This window comes from Haliotis rufescens, unplaced genomic scaffold, assembly GCF_023055435.1.
Source record: "Haliotis rufescens isolate VD_foot unplaced genomic scaffold, xgHalRufe1.0.p SCAF_1, whole genome shotgun sequence".
NCBI lineage: Eukaryota > Metazoa > Mollusca > Gastropoda > Lepetellida > Haliotidae > Haliotis > Haliotis rufescens.
The window spans coordinates 78,569,982-78,588,295 of NW_025963779.1; the positions used below are offsets into that span (position 1 = coordinate 78,569,982).

General features: G+C 39.6%; 1 protein-coding gene across 1 annotated transcript; it reads left to right on the plus strand.

Annotated features, from left to right (window-relative positions):
• The first annotated feature begins 3,948 nt into the window (after positions 1-3,948).
• LOC124147900 lies at positions 3,949-17,945 on the plus strand. The gene is made up of 6 exons (XM_048401561.1): positions 3,949-4,081; positions 6,581-6,787; positions 9,273-9,577; positions 11,093-11,302; positions 11,466-11,588; positions 13,136-17,945. Exons 1-6 carry the CDS (start codon positions 4,026-4,028, stop codon positions 14,620-14,622), a joined length of 2,388 nt encoding a protein of 795 aa, XP_048257518.1. The 5' UTR covers positions 3,949-4,025; the 3' UTR covers positions 14,623-17,945.
• The last annotated feature ends 369 nt before the right edge of the window (positions 17,946-18,314 follow it).

Below are 18,314 nucleotides of genomic sequence, written 5' to 3' on the forward strand. Positions count from 1 at the left end.
GGGGAATAGATAGAATTCGAGCATAAGTCTCATCTCGGCTAGGAAAAGGAATCACTTGGACTCTTACTTTAGACTTTCTCGCAAAAGATTTCCATTGTGATTTATATAAACAAGCAAAGTAGACCTCTTTTACCATGTTCTGAGGGCACGAATTACCCAGTTGTTTCAGGCGCCGCTGGTCGCTGCGCAGAGTTGCGTCCCTTGGGCACGCCAGAAACAGAGGATCGTGGGTTCGAATCCGGTTTCACTCCGATTATATTTCTAGCGTTGTCAGCACCATACCTATGATCGTGGGTTTCACCAAAACGGTAAACGTCTAGGACCTGCATCACTTCGGGCTTCTCTCGCAAATAAAATTGCCACGCCGTGATATAATGGAATACTGTTCAAGGCGGCGTTGAACTCAACTCACTCACTAACCATGTTCTCTATACTAATATTCAAAAGATTGTCCTCTTTTTTGGTGAAAAATACATGGTAAAGTGTCCGACGTGTGCATATACATGTGAGTGACCAAACATTTGATATTTACCCATCTTCCCGAGGCAAGGGAGATAACCGACTATAGTAGTCCAGTTGAAGCTGGACTTCAACAGTCAGTTAACGCCCTTGTCCCGGGAAGATGTATTTACCTTGCAATGGTTACTACATATGCATACAAGTACGTGGGTGCTTATTAGACGTGTTTTATGCCATGAATTATATGTATTTCTTTTATGTCTTTACCTGTCTCTGCCTCTTTTCGAGTCCATGCGAATCTCAGTAATATTTGCTTTTGGGTCCAAGGCATGAACATAGGGACCCTGGGCCCCGCTCCACAAAGTGATCATAGCGCTAAGTCGATCGTAACTCCCATTCTTTAACACTGACTTACTACAGTCGTAGCGCTAAGATCGCTTTGTGTAACGGGGCCCTGGGCTCCGACATGTGGCACACTTTATTTCATTTCAAAGAAGTTTGCTGATGTCAATTAACATGTTCAGAAGCTTTAAGCCTAATCTTGATGGTGATTTAAATATATGACTGAAGAAAATCGACCAATGATACTCTGAAGTGTGAATGTATATCTGACCAGACTATTAATGTCAGTTATGTTTAACAGTATAAATAGTATAGGTCCGCAGCATTGAAACCCATGCTTGTCGTAAAAGGCGTTATTGATCGGGTGGTAGGGCTCGGCGATTTGGTTTATGACATGTCATTCACTTGATTATCTGGCCTAAATATATTATAAGACCATCGTGTGCGTGTGTGCGTGCGTGCGTGCGTGCGTGCGTGCGTGTACTATAATGTGCAATTTACAATTTTAGGAACTTAAACGTCTACATTGTTGTGCGTCCTCCTCCCCCAGTGTTAATTACGTGCCTCCTGTCTCAATTTGTATTCGATGCTCATGATATTTATCACTGGATTGTCTGGTCCAGACTCCATTATTTTACAGACCGCCGTCATATAGCTGGAATATTGCTGAGTGCGGCGTTAAACAACAAACAAACAAACAAACAATTTGTATTCGTATATGTAGGACGCAATATTTTACGACCGGTAAGACCATACATTGTGTCAGAACAGAGACGTGACCAGTTTACAGTTTAAACTGAGCTGTGAAATTAGACAAAGGTAAGGACGAGAATTTATGGATGTCGACTTATTTGGTATGGGCAACACAACGTTATACGACCCGTGAAGATCCGGGGTAAAATAGGTCTTCAGCAACCCACACTTGCCGTAAAAGGCGACTATGCTTGTCGTGAGAGGCGACTAACGGGATCGGGTGGTCAGGCTCGCTGACTTGGTTGATGCATGTCATCGACCCCAATTGAGTGGATCGATGCTCGTGATGTCAATCACTGGATTGTCTGGTCCAGACTCGATTATTAACAGACCGCTGTTATATAGCCGGAATATTGCTGAGTGCGGCGTTAAACAACAAACAACGTTACACGTACGTTACAGGTGCGTTACAGGTACATGTATGTGTTCTCTGCTTCATAGCACTTATTCACCTGATGAAGGAGAAAGTATAAACTCCGAAAGGTTGTGTTCGTCATAACAAGGAATTTGACATCCATAACCTCTCTTCCTTATGTGTTTCATTTCTAAATGCCAGTCAACGACGAGACGAAGCTGTACGCATGCTAATAACAGTCAGCTTATACCCCTAGTATGCATGTTTTCCCACGGAGTTAAATCTGAAGTTGATTTTATATTTTTCCTTATAAGCATAGATAGACATCATTGTAAATGAAGCAGTAAACATCAGTATACTATCCTCAACAATCCGCACGAGGTTTTTTTAACTCAGTGCTAGACATTGTTATTTAAAGCGTAACAGTTAATACACTTAAATATATACTCTGAACAGTTGATCAAAACGTCAGAATATATGACAAAGAAGACACAATTTATGGGTAACAACTTCTTTATTTTACTGTTATGGCGACGTTTCGATACAGATCCCTATACCGTTGTCAAGCCTTGCTCTTCGGTATAGATCCGTATATATAGCCTTGCCTGGGAGCAGTATAAGGATCTATACCGAAACGTCGCCATTTACAGTAAAACAAAAAGTTGTTATCCATAACTTCTGTCTGCTTTGTCATCCGTCAACTTCTACGAAATGCCTATCAAACAATCCGTCAGAATATAGTTTCAGTAATGTAATGAGCTAAAAATGGAAGTATACATTAATCCTAAACGTATGTGTATTACATGTATAGCACTATTTAAATAGTGATTCGAGATGCATACGTATTCATTATTATTATTAACTAAGTATCATGCCTGACATTATTTGTTCTGTCCCGTGTTGATAAACATTGCAAAGTTAATATTCTTGGTAATAAATTAACATCGACGTCGGTGAGACGACTGAAACATTTAGAAACAAACGGACAATACACAGAATTACAGCTAACTAAACGTGTGACGAATCCTTAATCACCCCCCGGAAACGAGTGAGAAGCCGTATCGAACATAACCCACCGGCGCGAAGAAAATAGGTCAGGTCATGGTGACCTCGGAATCACGTTCACCAGCGAGCTGTCAATCACAAAGGCGTTTGTAAACTCGTGCCGTAGCCTTCCATTTTCATATTCTTGAAGCAGTTATTCGCTTGGCGAATAAAACGGTTGCTTTGAAGTGAACGTTTGGTATCATATGTTGTATTTATCACAAACAGTCTTCATTTAGAGCCGTTTTAGTCGTTATCAATTTATTTCAGCGCCCCTACCCCCTCACGCCACGAAGAAGGCGAGCGGCCTCAAATACCACTCTCAGCGCAGAACAATATGAGGGTGTATTCGTATCAACTACTCTCATATGTATACATTGTTCTCGTCGTCTAAAGGGAAATAAAATGCAAATAATATAAATGCATCACAAAACCCTGAAATGAAAACATACGAATGAAGCACTGCGCAAATAATACACAACAGGCAAATGTTGTGCACAGAAAATGCTTTATGGTTGAAAAACATTGAAGTGTGTTTGATTAAATCGGGTGCTGGATTATAGATGCGCAATGTGCAAATCTATTAGGTTCTGAAAAGTCCAGTTAGTAATCGTAGAGTTTTCTCTATTTTAATTTTTTTAAACAATAATATGAATTCTTTAAGCCGAATGAGAATTTTACTGTATTATTAATGATGTTTGTACAAAGATTTTTTTCAAAATCAATGTCATAGACAGTTATTATAAGTAGTAAATCAATATTGTACCACGTATTGGGAGAAGTTAAAAAGATTTTATTTTGAAGGTGTGATGGTATCTGACAAACATTCAAAATGTACTTAGAGTTTGCTTATAGTCTGTTTAGATTTCGTTCAGTAATTGATTCCTTTAACTTGTCACTCTCAAGACATTCATTTACGTTTATTGCGAATTCGCCTGGCGCTCTAAAATACGACACTCATTGTTAGGAAAATAGTACGCCTCTGACTGGCGTGTGCGGGAACGTCGGTGACGTCATGAGGTTTGTAGGAAATAACGTGCTGGCCGCCATAGTTTGACGTGTTGGTCGCAAAATGATGAAAAATAGAGTGGGCAGCCGAGGCCGTGGCTTCGGTAAAGTGTCCAAGAAGTAAGTAGTACTTTAATATAAGATTGTTATGAAATATAGTGAAATACGTTTTCTCACATGACGCTCACCTTGTCCGACTCGGCTGTTTACCTTCGCATTTGAAATCATGTGCAACACTGTTGTTGAAAGTAACAACGTGCCGTTGGACGTGACAAACGGAATTACAGATTACGCGGATTGCAGTGCGAACGTTTAACTCTCGATGAGAATATATTTTGGTGTATTTTTGTTGTCGCTCCAAGACATGATGTTTCGAAGCACACGGTGTGAAAAAAATAACATGGTGGTTTCGACCGTCCCTTGGTTTTTACTTCTATTTGGCGTGTCTGGTATCTGTAGTACGTACTCTCACCCGAATATTGTGATGTTGTAATTTACGTGAGTGTCATTAGTTTTCACAAAGGTAATTCCTTTGCAATTATGAAAAGACAAATATTAAATAATGTAAATCTGACAGGGAGAGGCCAATCATTGATGTAATATATAGGGTCTGTGTTCAAACAAATGTATAAATGGCTATACATGATTTTTTTAAATATACTACACACATGTACAGGTGTTGATCAAAATTTATTTTGATCTATTTTTTTTTCCTAAAGTTAAAAGTTATGGTATTCTATCATTTTCACATTGTTGCCACATCTGGCAAATTGGATTAATGTCAAATATATATGGCCAAACTTTCAAATGTCAAAACAAGTTGTTGATTTTATTACTATTAATAATAACTGAATTGAACATTCATAACTGATTAGGGTTGTCTAGCAAGTGTTCAAATTATCTGTGCATCATGATAAATGTATTGACTTGTATTGGTACAAAATAATACATGACAGACCATCAATATTGCCTTAATGTTTTTGTTCCAACATGTCCAACTGCAATTGTATCATTATGCCATATAAAAGAAATGTATAGACAATGAATAAAAAAGACTATTTTCCAGTGACTCAAGAGTTCTCAAGCCTTTATTAGAATCATTTATTTAAGTTTACGAAATAGTTTTGGTCGTGTTTCGGGTTGTTTTATTTGATCATGTTGATGATGGAATATAGGTCCTTATGTGACAAAAATGGAGTTGTTACGTATCACATTGCAGACGTAATTTACTATGAAGATACATATTAGTATCTCAATTAAGTGTATCTTCTAAGCCCTAGCCCTGCTCGTAATGTTAGCAATCATAACTCATCATTATCCTGTTTTGACTGTCTTGTGAATAAAAATCTTAATTTCTTAAGATTAAATTCTCTCACAATGTAGGTGATGTGTTAGTATTTTCTTTACACAGTCTTTCATTCATATTTACATGGCTACCATCAATGTTGGCATAATATTTCTGCTCCAACATGTGTCAGTATACAATATTACAGACAGTAATATTGTGTGGTGCTATTACTTGATATCCTGCTTGATAAATAAATTATGTTGATTGCTGCCGATGCTGAAGCCCAATTATTCTGTAAAGAGAATAATGTCATTCTGATTGTTTTAACTGTAGAAAGAAAATCTTTGGGCTGATCAACCCAATCAGAAGAACCATATGATCAAAAGTACTCTTTTATTCTTCACAGGCAGCTTTCCTATCAGCCAATGACTAGTGCAACTGTGCCATTGTCACGTCCGTAATCACGCAAGAAATATGACCTACTTGTGTCAGTTTACAATGTCATATGAATCCTATATGGAAAAAAACATTTGTCTTGTTTGTCAGCATTTTTTTTTTGACACTTGGGAGCCAAAAGGTATTCACTTTTTCAAGTACTATAGATTGTACAAAGAAAACTGAAGACTAGCATAAGACTGACAATATCTGTATCTTTTTGCTATTTGTACTGCCTAACTTTTCTCTTGCACAAATGAGTCAAAGAAGCTTCATCAAACATATTCAAGGTTAACGTTCTAATTTTCCTCAAATAAACAAAAATTCACTCAGAGGTTATGTAAAAGACACTCCTATCTCATTAAGAGTAAAGGCTTATTGTTTTTACATATTTGAATGCCTAGTGAAATATCTTTGAGTAAGTTGAGTCGTAACAAATGCTTATGTGGTCACAAGTCACTATAGCTAGGGGTAAAATGATAAAGCAGGGTCACGATACAATATGTATCATGATACATAGGTCACATTACCATACGATATGTACGTTTTCGTCAAAATGCATGGAAACTTCTTGACTAAATATTTCAGAGCAGGTTTTGAAGAGGAAAAGCTATGTGTACACACATGTTCGTAATAGCTTTTTTTAGTAGTGAACTCAAAATGCAAATTGCAATATTTGACTGACAAAAACTGCTAGGGGCCATTCAATGATCAGTAAGTAGTTTATTTTACCAAGTGTATCATCTTGTGTCGAAACAGAAAAGACTTATCACATATATCGTTGCATGAAAACTCACGATGTACCTGTGCACGATGTATTGTTTCACCCAAGCTCTTACATCATATACACAGCTGTCAGGTGCAAGAAATAGTCTAGTCATAAATTGATTTTGTAGGATGGCAGAGATGTCAATAATAAAGATCACCTGTGGCAGTGTGAAGGGCCGTCTACACAAAAACAAGTTCTACTGTCCGGGTATTCACAGAGAGTGTATTGAATTCCAAGGGCGCTTCATTACACCAAAGGTCTTTTCTGTGATGGGGGACAAAGAAAAACTCAAAGACTGGAAAAATGCAATCCGAATCAATGGCATCCAAGTCAGGTAGGATTAAAGATTTAAGTTATTATAAGAAGTTAAATGTATTACTCAAAAGAAGTTAGAGAATAACCGATTCTTTCATATTACTATAGTTTATCTGTCATGGTGTTCTTTAACTTCTTTTGAGTGGTATGTATTAATTGATTTTCTTTGTTGGTTACATTTTCTCACCAAAATCATCAATCATGGACTCTGTGATTAATTATTTGGAAATTTTAAACATTTTGAAAAATATGAGGAAGAGGAATGTGGTTTCTTTTCCCTGAAGAGTTTTATTGCACGATAAACAACAGCCACAAGTCGTTTATTTCTTATATGAGATATCAACATTATGTACAGCCTCTTTAAAGATGTTAGTATAAAGTATGCGCTTTAAAAATATTTACCCCTGTTTAAATAATAATGAAGGGGCCTTTTATGTGTATTTTTTTCACATTTATAATCAATTTTTCTGATGACATAAAGTGATCCTAGTACTTATTTCTTCTTAAGGATTTATAGTTTATATTCACTACTATATGAACAAACTAAATTTGAGTGTGCCCCATGGCAGGGGTTAGTGATAACACTGTTTTCTTGTTTTTGAGAGGGTAGTGAGTTGATCCCCTTAGATGTAACCGGGCAACGCAGATAAACCAAATGGCTGAAAGATTGCATCCAAAAGTGGGCAAGATATGGCAATATGGCACAGTTTGGGGCAAGATACATAGGAATTATGAGAATATTCAGGAAATGTAATTTTGAGGTTAAAATCATGTTGATATCTCATTTTAGGAATAAGCAACACATACTAGTACAATAAACAACTCTCCCCCCTCCCTGTATTTCTGAAATAATGAAATAAAATACACGTCATACCCTTTTTATATTCAACCCCACACCACCTTAGTCACGCAAACACAGATTGCTGCATGTATGAGCACATATAACCATTCACACGAACATCCACTCATCATGCACATACCCATGCTCACGCATACCAATACACGTACATGCTCACGAAACCCATACACGTACATGCTCACGCATACCCATACACGTACATGCTCACGCATACCCATACATGTACATGCTCACGCATACCCATACTCGTACATGCTCACGCCTACACATACACGTACATGCTCACACATACCCATACACGTACATACTCATGCCTACCCATACACGTACATACTCATGCATACCCATACACGTACATGCTCAGGCATACCCATACACATACATGCTCATGCACACCCATACACGGACATACTCATGCATACCCGTACACGTACATGCTCAGGCATACCCGTACACGTACATGCTCAGGCATACCCGTACCCGTACATGCTCAGGCATACCCATACACGTACATGCTCAGGCATACCCGTACACGTACATGCTCAGGCATACCCATACACATACATGCTCACGCCTACACATCCACGTACATGCTCAGGCATACCCATACACGTACATGCTCAGGCATACCCGTACACGTACATGCTCAGGCATACCCATACACATACATGCTCACGCCTACACATCCACGTACATGCTCAGGCATACCCATACACGTACATGCTCATGCATACCCATACACGGACATACTCATGCCTACCCATACACGGACATACTCATGCATACCCGTACACGTACATGCTCAGGCATACCCGTACACGTACATGCTCAGGCATACCCGTACCCGTACATGCTCAGGCATACCCATACACGTACATGCTCAGGCATACCCGTACATGCTCAGGCATACCCGTACCCGTACATGCTCAGGCATACCCATACACGTACATGCTCAGGCATACCCGTACATGCTCAGGCATACCCGTACACATACATGCTCAGGCATACCCATACACATACATGCTCAGGCATACCCGTACATGCTCAGGCATACCCGTACACGTACATGCTCAGGCATACCCATACACGTACATGCTCACGCATACCCATACACGGACATGCTCAGGCATACCCGTACACGTACATGCTCAGGCATACCCATACATGTACATGCTCAGGCATACCCGTACACGGACATGCTCAGGCATACCCATACATGTACATGCTCACGCATACCCATACACGTACATACTCATGCATACCCTTACATGCTCATGCATACCCATACACGTACATTCTCACGCATACCCATACACGTACATTCTCAAGTATACCCATACACGTACATGCCCACACATTCAAATAACTCAATATTGTGAAGAATAATAATCAAAGCTTTTTAATTCTGATAACAGGCATGGTTTCAAGGCTTATTGCTGTTTCAGATTTCTTGTAATAATAGACAGTAAATAGTCAAGCCTGGACCAGATTAACCATTGCTTGGTGGCAATGATTCCCATCTTTGGCTTACAGTTTGATCACAATGAGTCATGTCTTACATATACAGATGTCTTCATTGTTTATTTACCCTGATTTACCATGTTTACTTTTTTAAAGATATTTTTATCTCTTCATGTTTGTACAGGAAATACATTGAATCTTCCACCCTGGATTTCTATCGCCATGATGAATTTTGCACTGGTAGATGCATAGCCAGATCACCTGTTAACAGAAATAATGTAATTTCACCACCAACTCTGGTTCCTAAAGTGGAGTTTGTGAGCAGCATAAATGAACACACATACTGCCATCTGCCAGATGACAGCGAGTCGCGGTTGCCCAACATTCCGACGATTGAGATGAAAGGTATTCCGGAACCAGTGGATGTTAAACCTAATGTGGCGCTCTTGCAGTCTTTGTTGGAGAAACCTATTGCATCATCAGCAGAAGGTGAGCTTTTTTCACAGCAGCTTCCATGGTTCTGTTCAAGGTGTTGAAATTAATTCTAAAACAGGTATTTCTTCGTTATATAAACTATGCACCAGGGCAACCTTATATTGAAAAATGCAACCTAATGTTTATGTCTACATCTCAAAATCTTTCAAATTTGGGGCTAACCTTACATGTCCACACAACATGGATCATTGAACACACATGCAATACCTCAAAGTGTCATACTACATCAGTAATCCCATCTTCCTGTGGCAAGGGAGTTAACTGACGCCAAAAGTCCAGTTTCCACTTTGCCAAACTAGGCTGGAATTTCTGGCCTCAATCGTACCACCAGTGGCTATTACGAGTTATGTCCATTCCACTTTCCACCTATTGACCAATCAGATTCCACCTCTCATATCACTTGCATTTGCTTCAAACAAAATTGCGGCACCCAGTCAAGATGATCTAATCAGTAATCAAGGTCTTTATTGTAGCAAGACATGTCTTATTTCGCGAAGTGCATCAAATCATTTGAGCACCTTGATTAAAAACATGAAAAGATTTGAAATACATATGTTGATGCTAAAGTGGTGGTACACATGCATTGCAAATTCTGCAATCGACTGAAATCTGCACGGCAATTTACGAACCGGGTGTCGATTTCGTTACACGATCTTGATTCGACTATGCAAAGACTTAGGTCAAGCCTAAATATGATTCCATAATTCCAGCCTAGTTCCGCAAGGGTAGAAACTGGACTCTTATAGTCAGTTAACTCCCTTTCCTAGGGGAGATGCTGTTATCCCTGTGTTGGGTGTAATTGGTCATGCTTTTTGGGGGCTTGAAGTCAAACTCTGGGTTCTTCAAGATTATGTGCACATTTCAACTTTGAAAAATTTATGGGACAATGGTGCTACCTGGTTTGCCTGGTGCAGCTAGGTTATCTTGGCAACATGCACCTGGTGCAAGATAAATCAATTTCCTTAAATCCAGCCCTGCAATTGCACAAGCAGAACATTGCTTGTAAGTTCAAAAGCCCCAAACGTTATCAATAGGCAAAAAAGTGAAAACATGTTTAATTGTCACCACAGCTGTTGAAGGGGGCACGGGTGGCCGAGTCGTCCAAGGCGCCGCGATTCGCTGTGCAGAGTTGTGTCCCTTGGGCACGCCAGAAACCTATGATTGTGGGTTCGAATCCCGGTTCGCCCCCATTATGTTTCTAGGTTTGTCAGCACCATACCCGTGCTCGTGGGTTTCACCGAAGTGGTAAACGTCTGAGACCTGCATCACTTCGAGCTTTCCTCCCACATTAAGCTGACACGCCGCGATATAACTGGAATACTGTTAAAAGCGGTGTTAAACCCAACTCACTCACTCACTCACTCACAGCTGTTGAAGGCGAGGAAACAAACCTGTCTTTGATTTCACAGTGACTATCACCCTCAGCCACTCAAAATTATTTATGACTGTTTTTCCATGTGTCACAAATAGGAAGGGAAGATTTATGAATTGGATGATTTTTTGTTATAGTGCTGCCACCAGATGTTGCTGCAGCCTTCTCCAAGGCTAAGGAAGTAGATATTGAGCCCCTGGAAGTCGATGCTGAGACAGCAGAGGAGGACCGCCAGTTTTGGATCGGAATCATGGAACTCGGACTCCTTGAACACTTCTTCCGAGAAATCAAAATAACTCTGGATATCTTCAAGTCTGACCTAGTCACACACCAAGTCCGGGCCAGTGGTGAGTGACAATTTAATGATCACTTTATGACAGTTGAGATCAGATGTTGATTCATGTAATGGGCTGCTTCCTTGTAAATATTAAGCTACCCCTTACAGTAAATGAACAGTAACAGCATTCATACAAACTTAAGAGAATCATTGTGACCCCTGATTGTTGCCAGATGCTGTTCGTGTGAGTAATATTGTGCGTACCCTGGGCCTGATGAGAAAGCTGAAAGAGAGGCTGTCGGCATTCAAGTCTGATATGGACCAGCAGCAGGCCAAGATTGACAAAGAAATGGAAGGTGAGATGCCAGGGATGGAATTCAGTCAAGAAGACACCTGTGGGGATTCCAGGTTAGAATCGGTCCCCAGCAACCGATGCTGGTCATAGATAGGAGGCGACTTAACCGATCAGGTGGTCAGACTTGGTGACGGGTTGATCGTATGTTATCGTACGCCGACGACATGGATCGCTGCTGACAATGTTGATCACTTAGGCTGTAGGACTGATTCCTTTTGCTAGACATCGTCTTTCTCTCGCTTCAATGGGATCAACATTTGAAATGGAAGGATTTCAATAGCCATGGATGGAATAAAAGCAACAAAGCCCTCCCATATTCATAAGAAATCTGTGGCAAGGCAAGTCAATTGTTCACCTGAAAAAAAATGGTAACATATGATACAAGTCAAAATAGGGAATTGCATCGGACATAATTTTTGTCACTGATGCGTCAATTTTGGAAATGTTTCACATGTCTCCATAAAACATTTTGAAAGCTTTACTGAGGCCTTGAATGTTGTACCCGTAATGAAACAACTTTGAAGTCATACCTCTTGTCATAGAATCTTGTGGAGAGTGTTTTGTCACTCTGAATCTTTATGCACAGTCTCAATAGTTTCCTGTATTTCTAGTTCCACAATTTTGTTAAATTTTGAATTGAGAGATTTGGAATGGAAGTCGCTATTTTGGAACTGGTGCCATAAAGCTCAAGAAAACTGCTTACTGAGTGCCTAATGCCAACCTCTTGTTAGTGACTTTGGTGAGATCCAAGAGCACAGTTACGGTGCTGACAAACCAAGAAGCAGCCAGATTGAATCTGGGATTTGAACCCTCTTTCAATCAGACAGCATGCACCAAACTTGTGATACTCTTTAATAAATATGTTTGCAATATTTACCTTACAAATCAGAATAACTTGGTATTAAGTATGCAGGGCCTCTCATTCTGTACCATGTGTGTTTCCTGCCACCAACTCAATGATAGAAAGTTCACTGGGACAAAGGGGTAGTTACTGAATCCACTCACCAGGACCCCATTTCACAGAGCAATTTCAGCACGATTGTCGTAACTTCACTACAGTCATACTTAAACATAGAATTAGGACAGTCATAGCTCTGACTCTAATGGATGACCTTGTGATCACTTATCGTGGTTCTGCTTCTGATTGTCATTACCCCAAGGCAAGTGTATCAATATATCATCCCCATTTCTGACGTCTTGGCCCTGTATTTCTCAAGGAAGATCCATTGTTTTCACACATAATTAGGGTAAACCAGTGGTTTAAGTGTTTGATTGTCATGACTCATGCGGATTGAATCAGGTTCTATAAAAGTGATAAGCCCATGTTTAGTGTCCTGTGCCTTGATATGGATGAATTATTGCTATATACCCCTACCAACTCAGTTCAAATAGGAGGGATCACATGCCCCATAAGTGTTAGACCTGTCTGAAGCTCTATATTATACATGATATAGAGTTGAATTCTTTTGTTGTATTATTGCTTTTCATCTTGTAATTTGACTGAGAAACACACACTAAAGATGGTTCCTTCCTGCTTTGTTGTTCCAGCACTGAAACAGAAGGTGACACAGTTTGAGCTGAGGAAGCAGGCCCTGAAACGAAAGTCTGAGAAGTTTGAGTACCTCATGGACATGAGTGCCAACAAGAAAGCTTTCATCATTGAGAAGAACCCAGACTCCGATGACGAGGATGACGATAGCTATGGTTCCAAGGAGGTGGTTGACGTCTGCTTTGAGAATGAGGATGATGATGAGGATGACGATGAGGATACTATGGATGCTCCTGGACTTGATGAGGAGGTAGAGCGGGAAGAGTCTCAGGAGAGATTTGTCACTGTGCCTACAACTGCTGTGACCCCTACACAAAGCACCAGCACCAGCAGCTCGTCTTCACGTCCCATGTTACCTCTGTGTTCTGCCAAAATAACCACCCTCCCACCGGACAGTAGCAACAGCTTTGTTATTAAGAACAACTCCCTGACCCCTATTACAGTGTCCCATGTGCCATCAGCTACTGTGTCTCATCTCCCCCCATCATCAGGAACTCTGTCTAATCTCCCTCCTCCGTCAGCAACTGTGTCAGTGCCACCAAAGACTACAGACCCTGTGAAGAAGCCGACAATAATACGTCAGGTCTTGATGGACACATGTAGTGATGGTGAGGCACTCGAGAAACTGAAAGAAGCAGCTGTGATGAAACTCAAAGAATCCATGGCAACCAAGCTACCTGAACGCCCTAAGGTACAAGCCACTGGTAATAATAAGCCTGAGAACACTATCATGGTGGCTGCCCCCAAACCTGGACCAGTGAAGGAAAAAATAAAGATCATTGCTCGTTGTAAGATAATGCCAGAGGCTAGTGATGAAACGGGCAGGGCGATGAAAGTTACGCCAGAGACTGTTTGCACAGCCATTTCCCCAACCTGTGTAACGTATAACCCCAGTACAAACACTCTCTCGACAACTGATAGGATGGAGCAAGGTGGTGATGATACTGTCACAATTGAATCCCAACAGAATCCCATTCAAGGATCAACCAATGGGAAAACTAAGAATATCACTTCATCTGCAGTTACTAAGGACCTAAATATCGTTGTGCAGCCGATTGAAATCAGGAAAAGGAAACCAGGTCCAAAGTCAAAGACTCAATTCTTCAACGTTAGTTTGGCAGATTTGCAAGATGCTTCACTTTCAAATGTTGAAGGTGACCCAAATAAAGTGACATTTGAAAGTGGTTGTCAGACACCAATTGATGGGGTTCGGGAAAATCCTCCACAATTGGAAGAAAAAGAGGAAAAGGAAAAATCACACCTGCCAGGAAAACCAGTAGTTAATGCCCGTCGCTCAAATCGCAAAACGTCCCATATGTTTGCATGGGGTGTGAAGAGTGGCAGCGAAGTAGTGGACACTGAGGCTGAACCAGCAGGAAAGACAGATTCTGAGTCAGACTGTCCCGACAAGCTATACACAATCGAGAGATCACAACCTTCAGATATGCCTGAAATTAGACAGAAGTTTATTTGGGACATAGAATAGATGTGTATGTACAGCATGGCTGCTGGCTACCTTTCTGAACATGCTACAGTGTGTGCATTTGTTGATCAAATGTGACATGATGAAGGTCGTTATGCCAAACCAAGTCCGTGGCTGTCACACAGTTTGAGATAACTGTGGAAGGAACTGTCATGTGGAGGCAACATGCCCCTCGATGAACTAATAGTGTGTGAGTGAGTGAGTTTTAACGCCGCTTTCAGCCATGTTCCAGCAATATCACGGCGGGGGACACCAGAAATGGGCTTCACACATTGTATCCACGTGGGGAATCGAACCCGGGTCTTTGGTGTGACGAGCAAATGCTTTAACCACCAGGCTACCCCCATTGCCCCTCGATAAGCTAATGCCAGAGGTGGACCCAGGATCATGAAAACGAGGTGGTGTAAATTATTTCCATGTCGCCAAGTGAACAGAAACACGTGATAGTTGATGTGTGGTGTCTCAAACAAGGGTGTGTGGCCCCATACATCCCCCTTTGGATCACATTCGCAGCATTGAAGATGGCAATGAATGTCTGCTGTGGATATCTATTGTAGTTGTCTTTTGTTATGGTTTAGCTGTCGATGATGCTGAAGTGAATAATTTGGATGCCTGAGTTTGTAGATAGTGTGGCATATTTATTATACTGTTTACCAGTTGTATTATGCAATCATTCGGAACTGTTAAGCAAGCATCTGACATGTCAAGTCTGTTAAAATGACAAAAGTTTTGGTTGAATTTAAGACCTATCATAAATTTTACATTTTGAAATATTTAAGAATATGTGCATACTTTCTTTCAAAATGTCCATAGGCAATTGATCAGATGTTTTCTTTTGAGAATATGTTAAGTTTTTTATATTGTTAGACGTAACTAAATTATGGAATATCCTTATTCTCAAGTAAAGGCTTAACAGTGAGATAGTGGATTTATTTATGATATACTTCAGTATGAAAGTTGAAAAAGTGATATTTCACTGCAGTGAACACTAACAGAATTATCGTGTCCAGCCCGTACACAAACTGTTGGCTTCATATACATGACAAAGTAATGACAGTTGGTCAATTATGGAGTTAATATCGCTCTTGCAGTTTGTTATTCTCTTGAAAATGTTACATTATGAACTGAAAATTTATCATTTTACTCGTCATTTGAGACTGTTTCATGAAGCGCCATTTCTGTTACTTGACCAGCGTGTATTCTTCTGCTTCGATATACGTCTGTAGATTTCAAGAATATTCTTTGTTGGGGTTGATTTTGTATACTATATGCAAATATGATAAAGAATTGATATTTTTGGTTACTTTTGTTTATATTTTTTTAAGATTTTGCAAACACGGAACTACTTCTTGTCGTAATTACAAGGGCTGGTGAAATGTCCCTTTTAGGTAGGGAAAATTTACACTTCAAAGTTTTACATTTGCAATGAAATAATTTCATTTTTCATTAGACAACTATGAGTACACAAAAAGTATATTATAGATAGGATATTCCATATGTCTCGTGTATATCCTCTACATGTGTATTTATTAAGCTGTCAAATTTGTTTCAATCTTGTATTTTCATAGTTAATTTTGACAATGCAATGCCAATGTTAAGTTGATTTTTCTCCTTCACCAGATTAATTTATGCTAAGTGCCAATTAGTGCAATGAGCATGGAAAAAACTTCAGCTTTGACTCACATGAACGCAAAGAATCTTGAGTGACCATGGCATTGCAGTAACCATCTTTACAGAGGGCTGTTTATTTTTGTTGAGAAACCATAAAATGTTTTTTGTTTTTAGGTGATCTAACTGATTACATTTTCATACCATGTTTTCTGGATAAGAACGTTATCATTACTTGCAACAAAGAAGGTTAGAAGTAGCCCTGAAATGTAACAAGTAATGGGGAGTTGTTATCCAGAAAACACTGCATGAAAATGTAATAAGTTAGATCGCCTTATCACTAATAATAAGTTGTTGTCTTTATAAGTTCATGTCTTCATGTTCTTCCAAATTCTAAATGCTAAAGACTTCATAATTTTTGCTTTGAGAAGATGACATGTTGTGAGTTCTGTGGACATGGTGGAGTTGGCTGAATATGCAGCATGTGCCACCGCCATTACTTGTGTCTCCACTTCATGCATACCTAGTGCTGTGTCAGTCTAATGTTCATCATCAGTCATGCGGGACATACTGGAGTATTTGTACATGTAGTGTAGACTGCTGGTGTGTACAGGAATTGCCTTGTAACACATAAAGCTAATCTTTGGCATGTGAAATGTTTGTACATTTTGGAGACATTGTAAACAAAGATGCTTTTATTCTGTCCCTGTTTTGTAATAACTTCATTTACCGATGTTCCTTCCAACAAATTTAGAAATAATATATTTATTGACCTGAAATGAAGAATTGTCAGCCACATGATATGAATGTGATAAAGAAAATGGGAAAATGTGTTGAAATGATGAGTGAAGTAAGAGTGAAGTTATTTTTCTGTTTTGATGTACTTGTGAGCTTTTGCACTTAATCAGTTAACAGACCATAACAGAATATAAGGGGTACATTCTCACCCTTTCTGTCTATTCCTCTTTTTAATGCCTTCAGCTATTCGGGCATTGTATGCCCAACTGTCCATTTTTTCATGTTCTTTGTGATAAATGCAAGGCACATATATATGATTTTTGTGTGAGTCAGTAATTATTTTCTGTATCACCAGAGCTGAACTCTAATCACAGATTGGTAGTATGGTCTAGGCAGTGAAATTGACCGAGAGAGGATTTTGATATTTTGGAACCCTCCCTTTTAGAAATGATGGATCCGCTCTTGACATGTAGACACTTCGTAGCTGTGTGCGAGGGAGTACATCTGAAGGAACACTCACCTCTGAACATGCTGAATAGTCTGTGAGAAAAAATATACTTGTTCTGGAAATGTGTGTATTACTTGGGAGCATATAGTACTGGGTAAATGCAAAATACAATAACCTAGTACACTTGTAGAGCCTAATATTCTTGCTGCTAAGATGATTAATAATGTATATGGATAGAAATATACTTTTCCTAGTTTGTAGACTGCCCTTGATGTACGGATGTCACAGAATAGGTTTTGTGTGTCTGGGGTGAGAACAGGATATGTATGTTACTCCCAGAAACTCAGGGTGATCCATGAGCCATGATACTAAGCCTAGACCAAGCATACTCAACTAATTCATTCACAAACTGCATTTCTTTGCCATGTTTTCCATGCCTTGCATACACATTTTTCAAACTGCCCAAGTGTGTTCTGTTAGTATTCTACAGTATGTTGAATGTATACTTCTGTAAATAAAGATTTCATAAGAATATGTTTCATGAATTTATTACTCTGAAAGATTAGGTCATGGCTGAGGGAGTCTCTGCATGGTCGGGTCATGTCTCCGGAGAATTTTGTGACACAAGAAGAATATAGGGACATTCTGTCCTGTAAATATATGTAAATGTGCTGAATTTTTTACATATTCCCCAAGCATCATGTATGAGGAAAGTATTCACACAGGGAGGTTTCTTTTTTAACATAGCAAGCAAAGACTGATCTTTTTACTTGCTACAAAGCTGAAATAGGCAGCTTAGATTGCTTTGAACAGTACTTCAGTTACTGTATTCAGCGGCTTGCTCCATGATCACCCACTAAATTGTCTTAGGCACCACAATTCAATGTGCCGAGTTGCCACC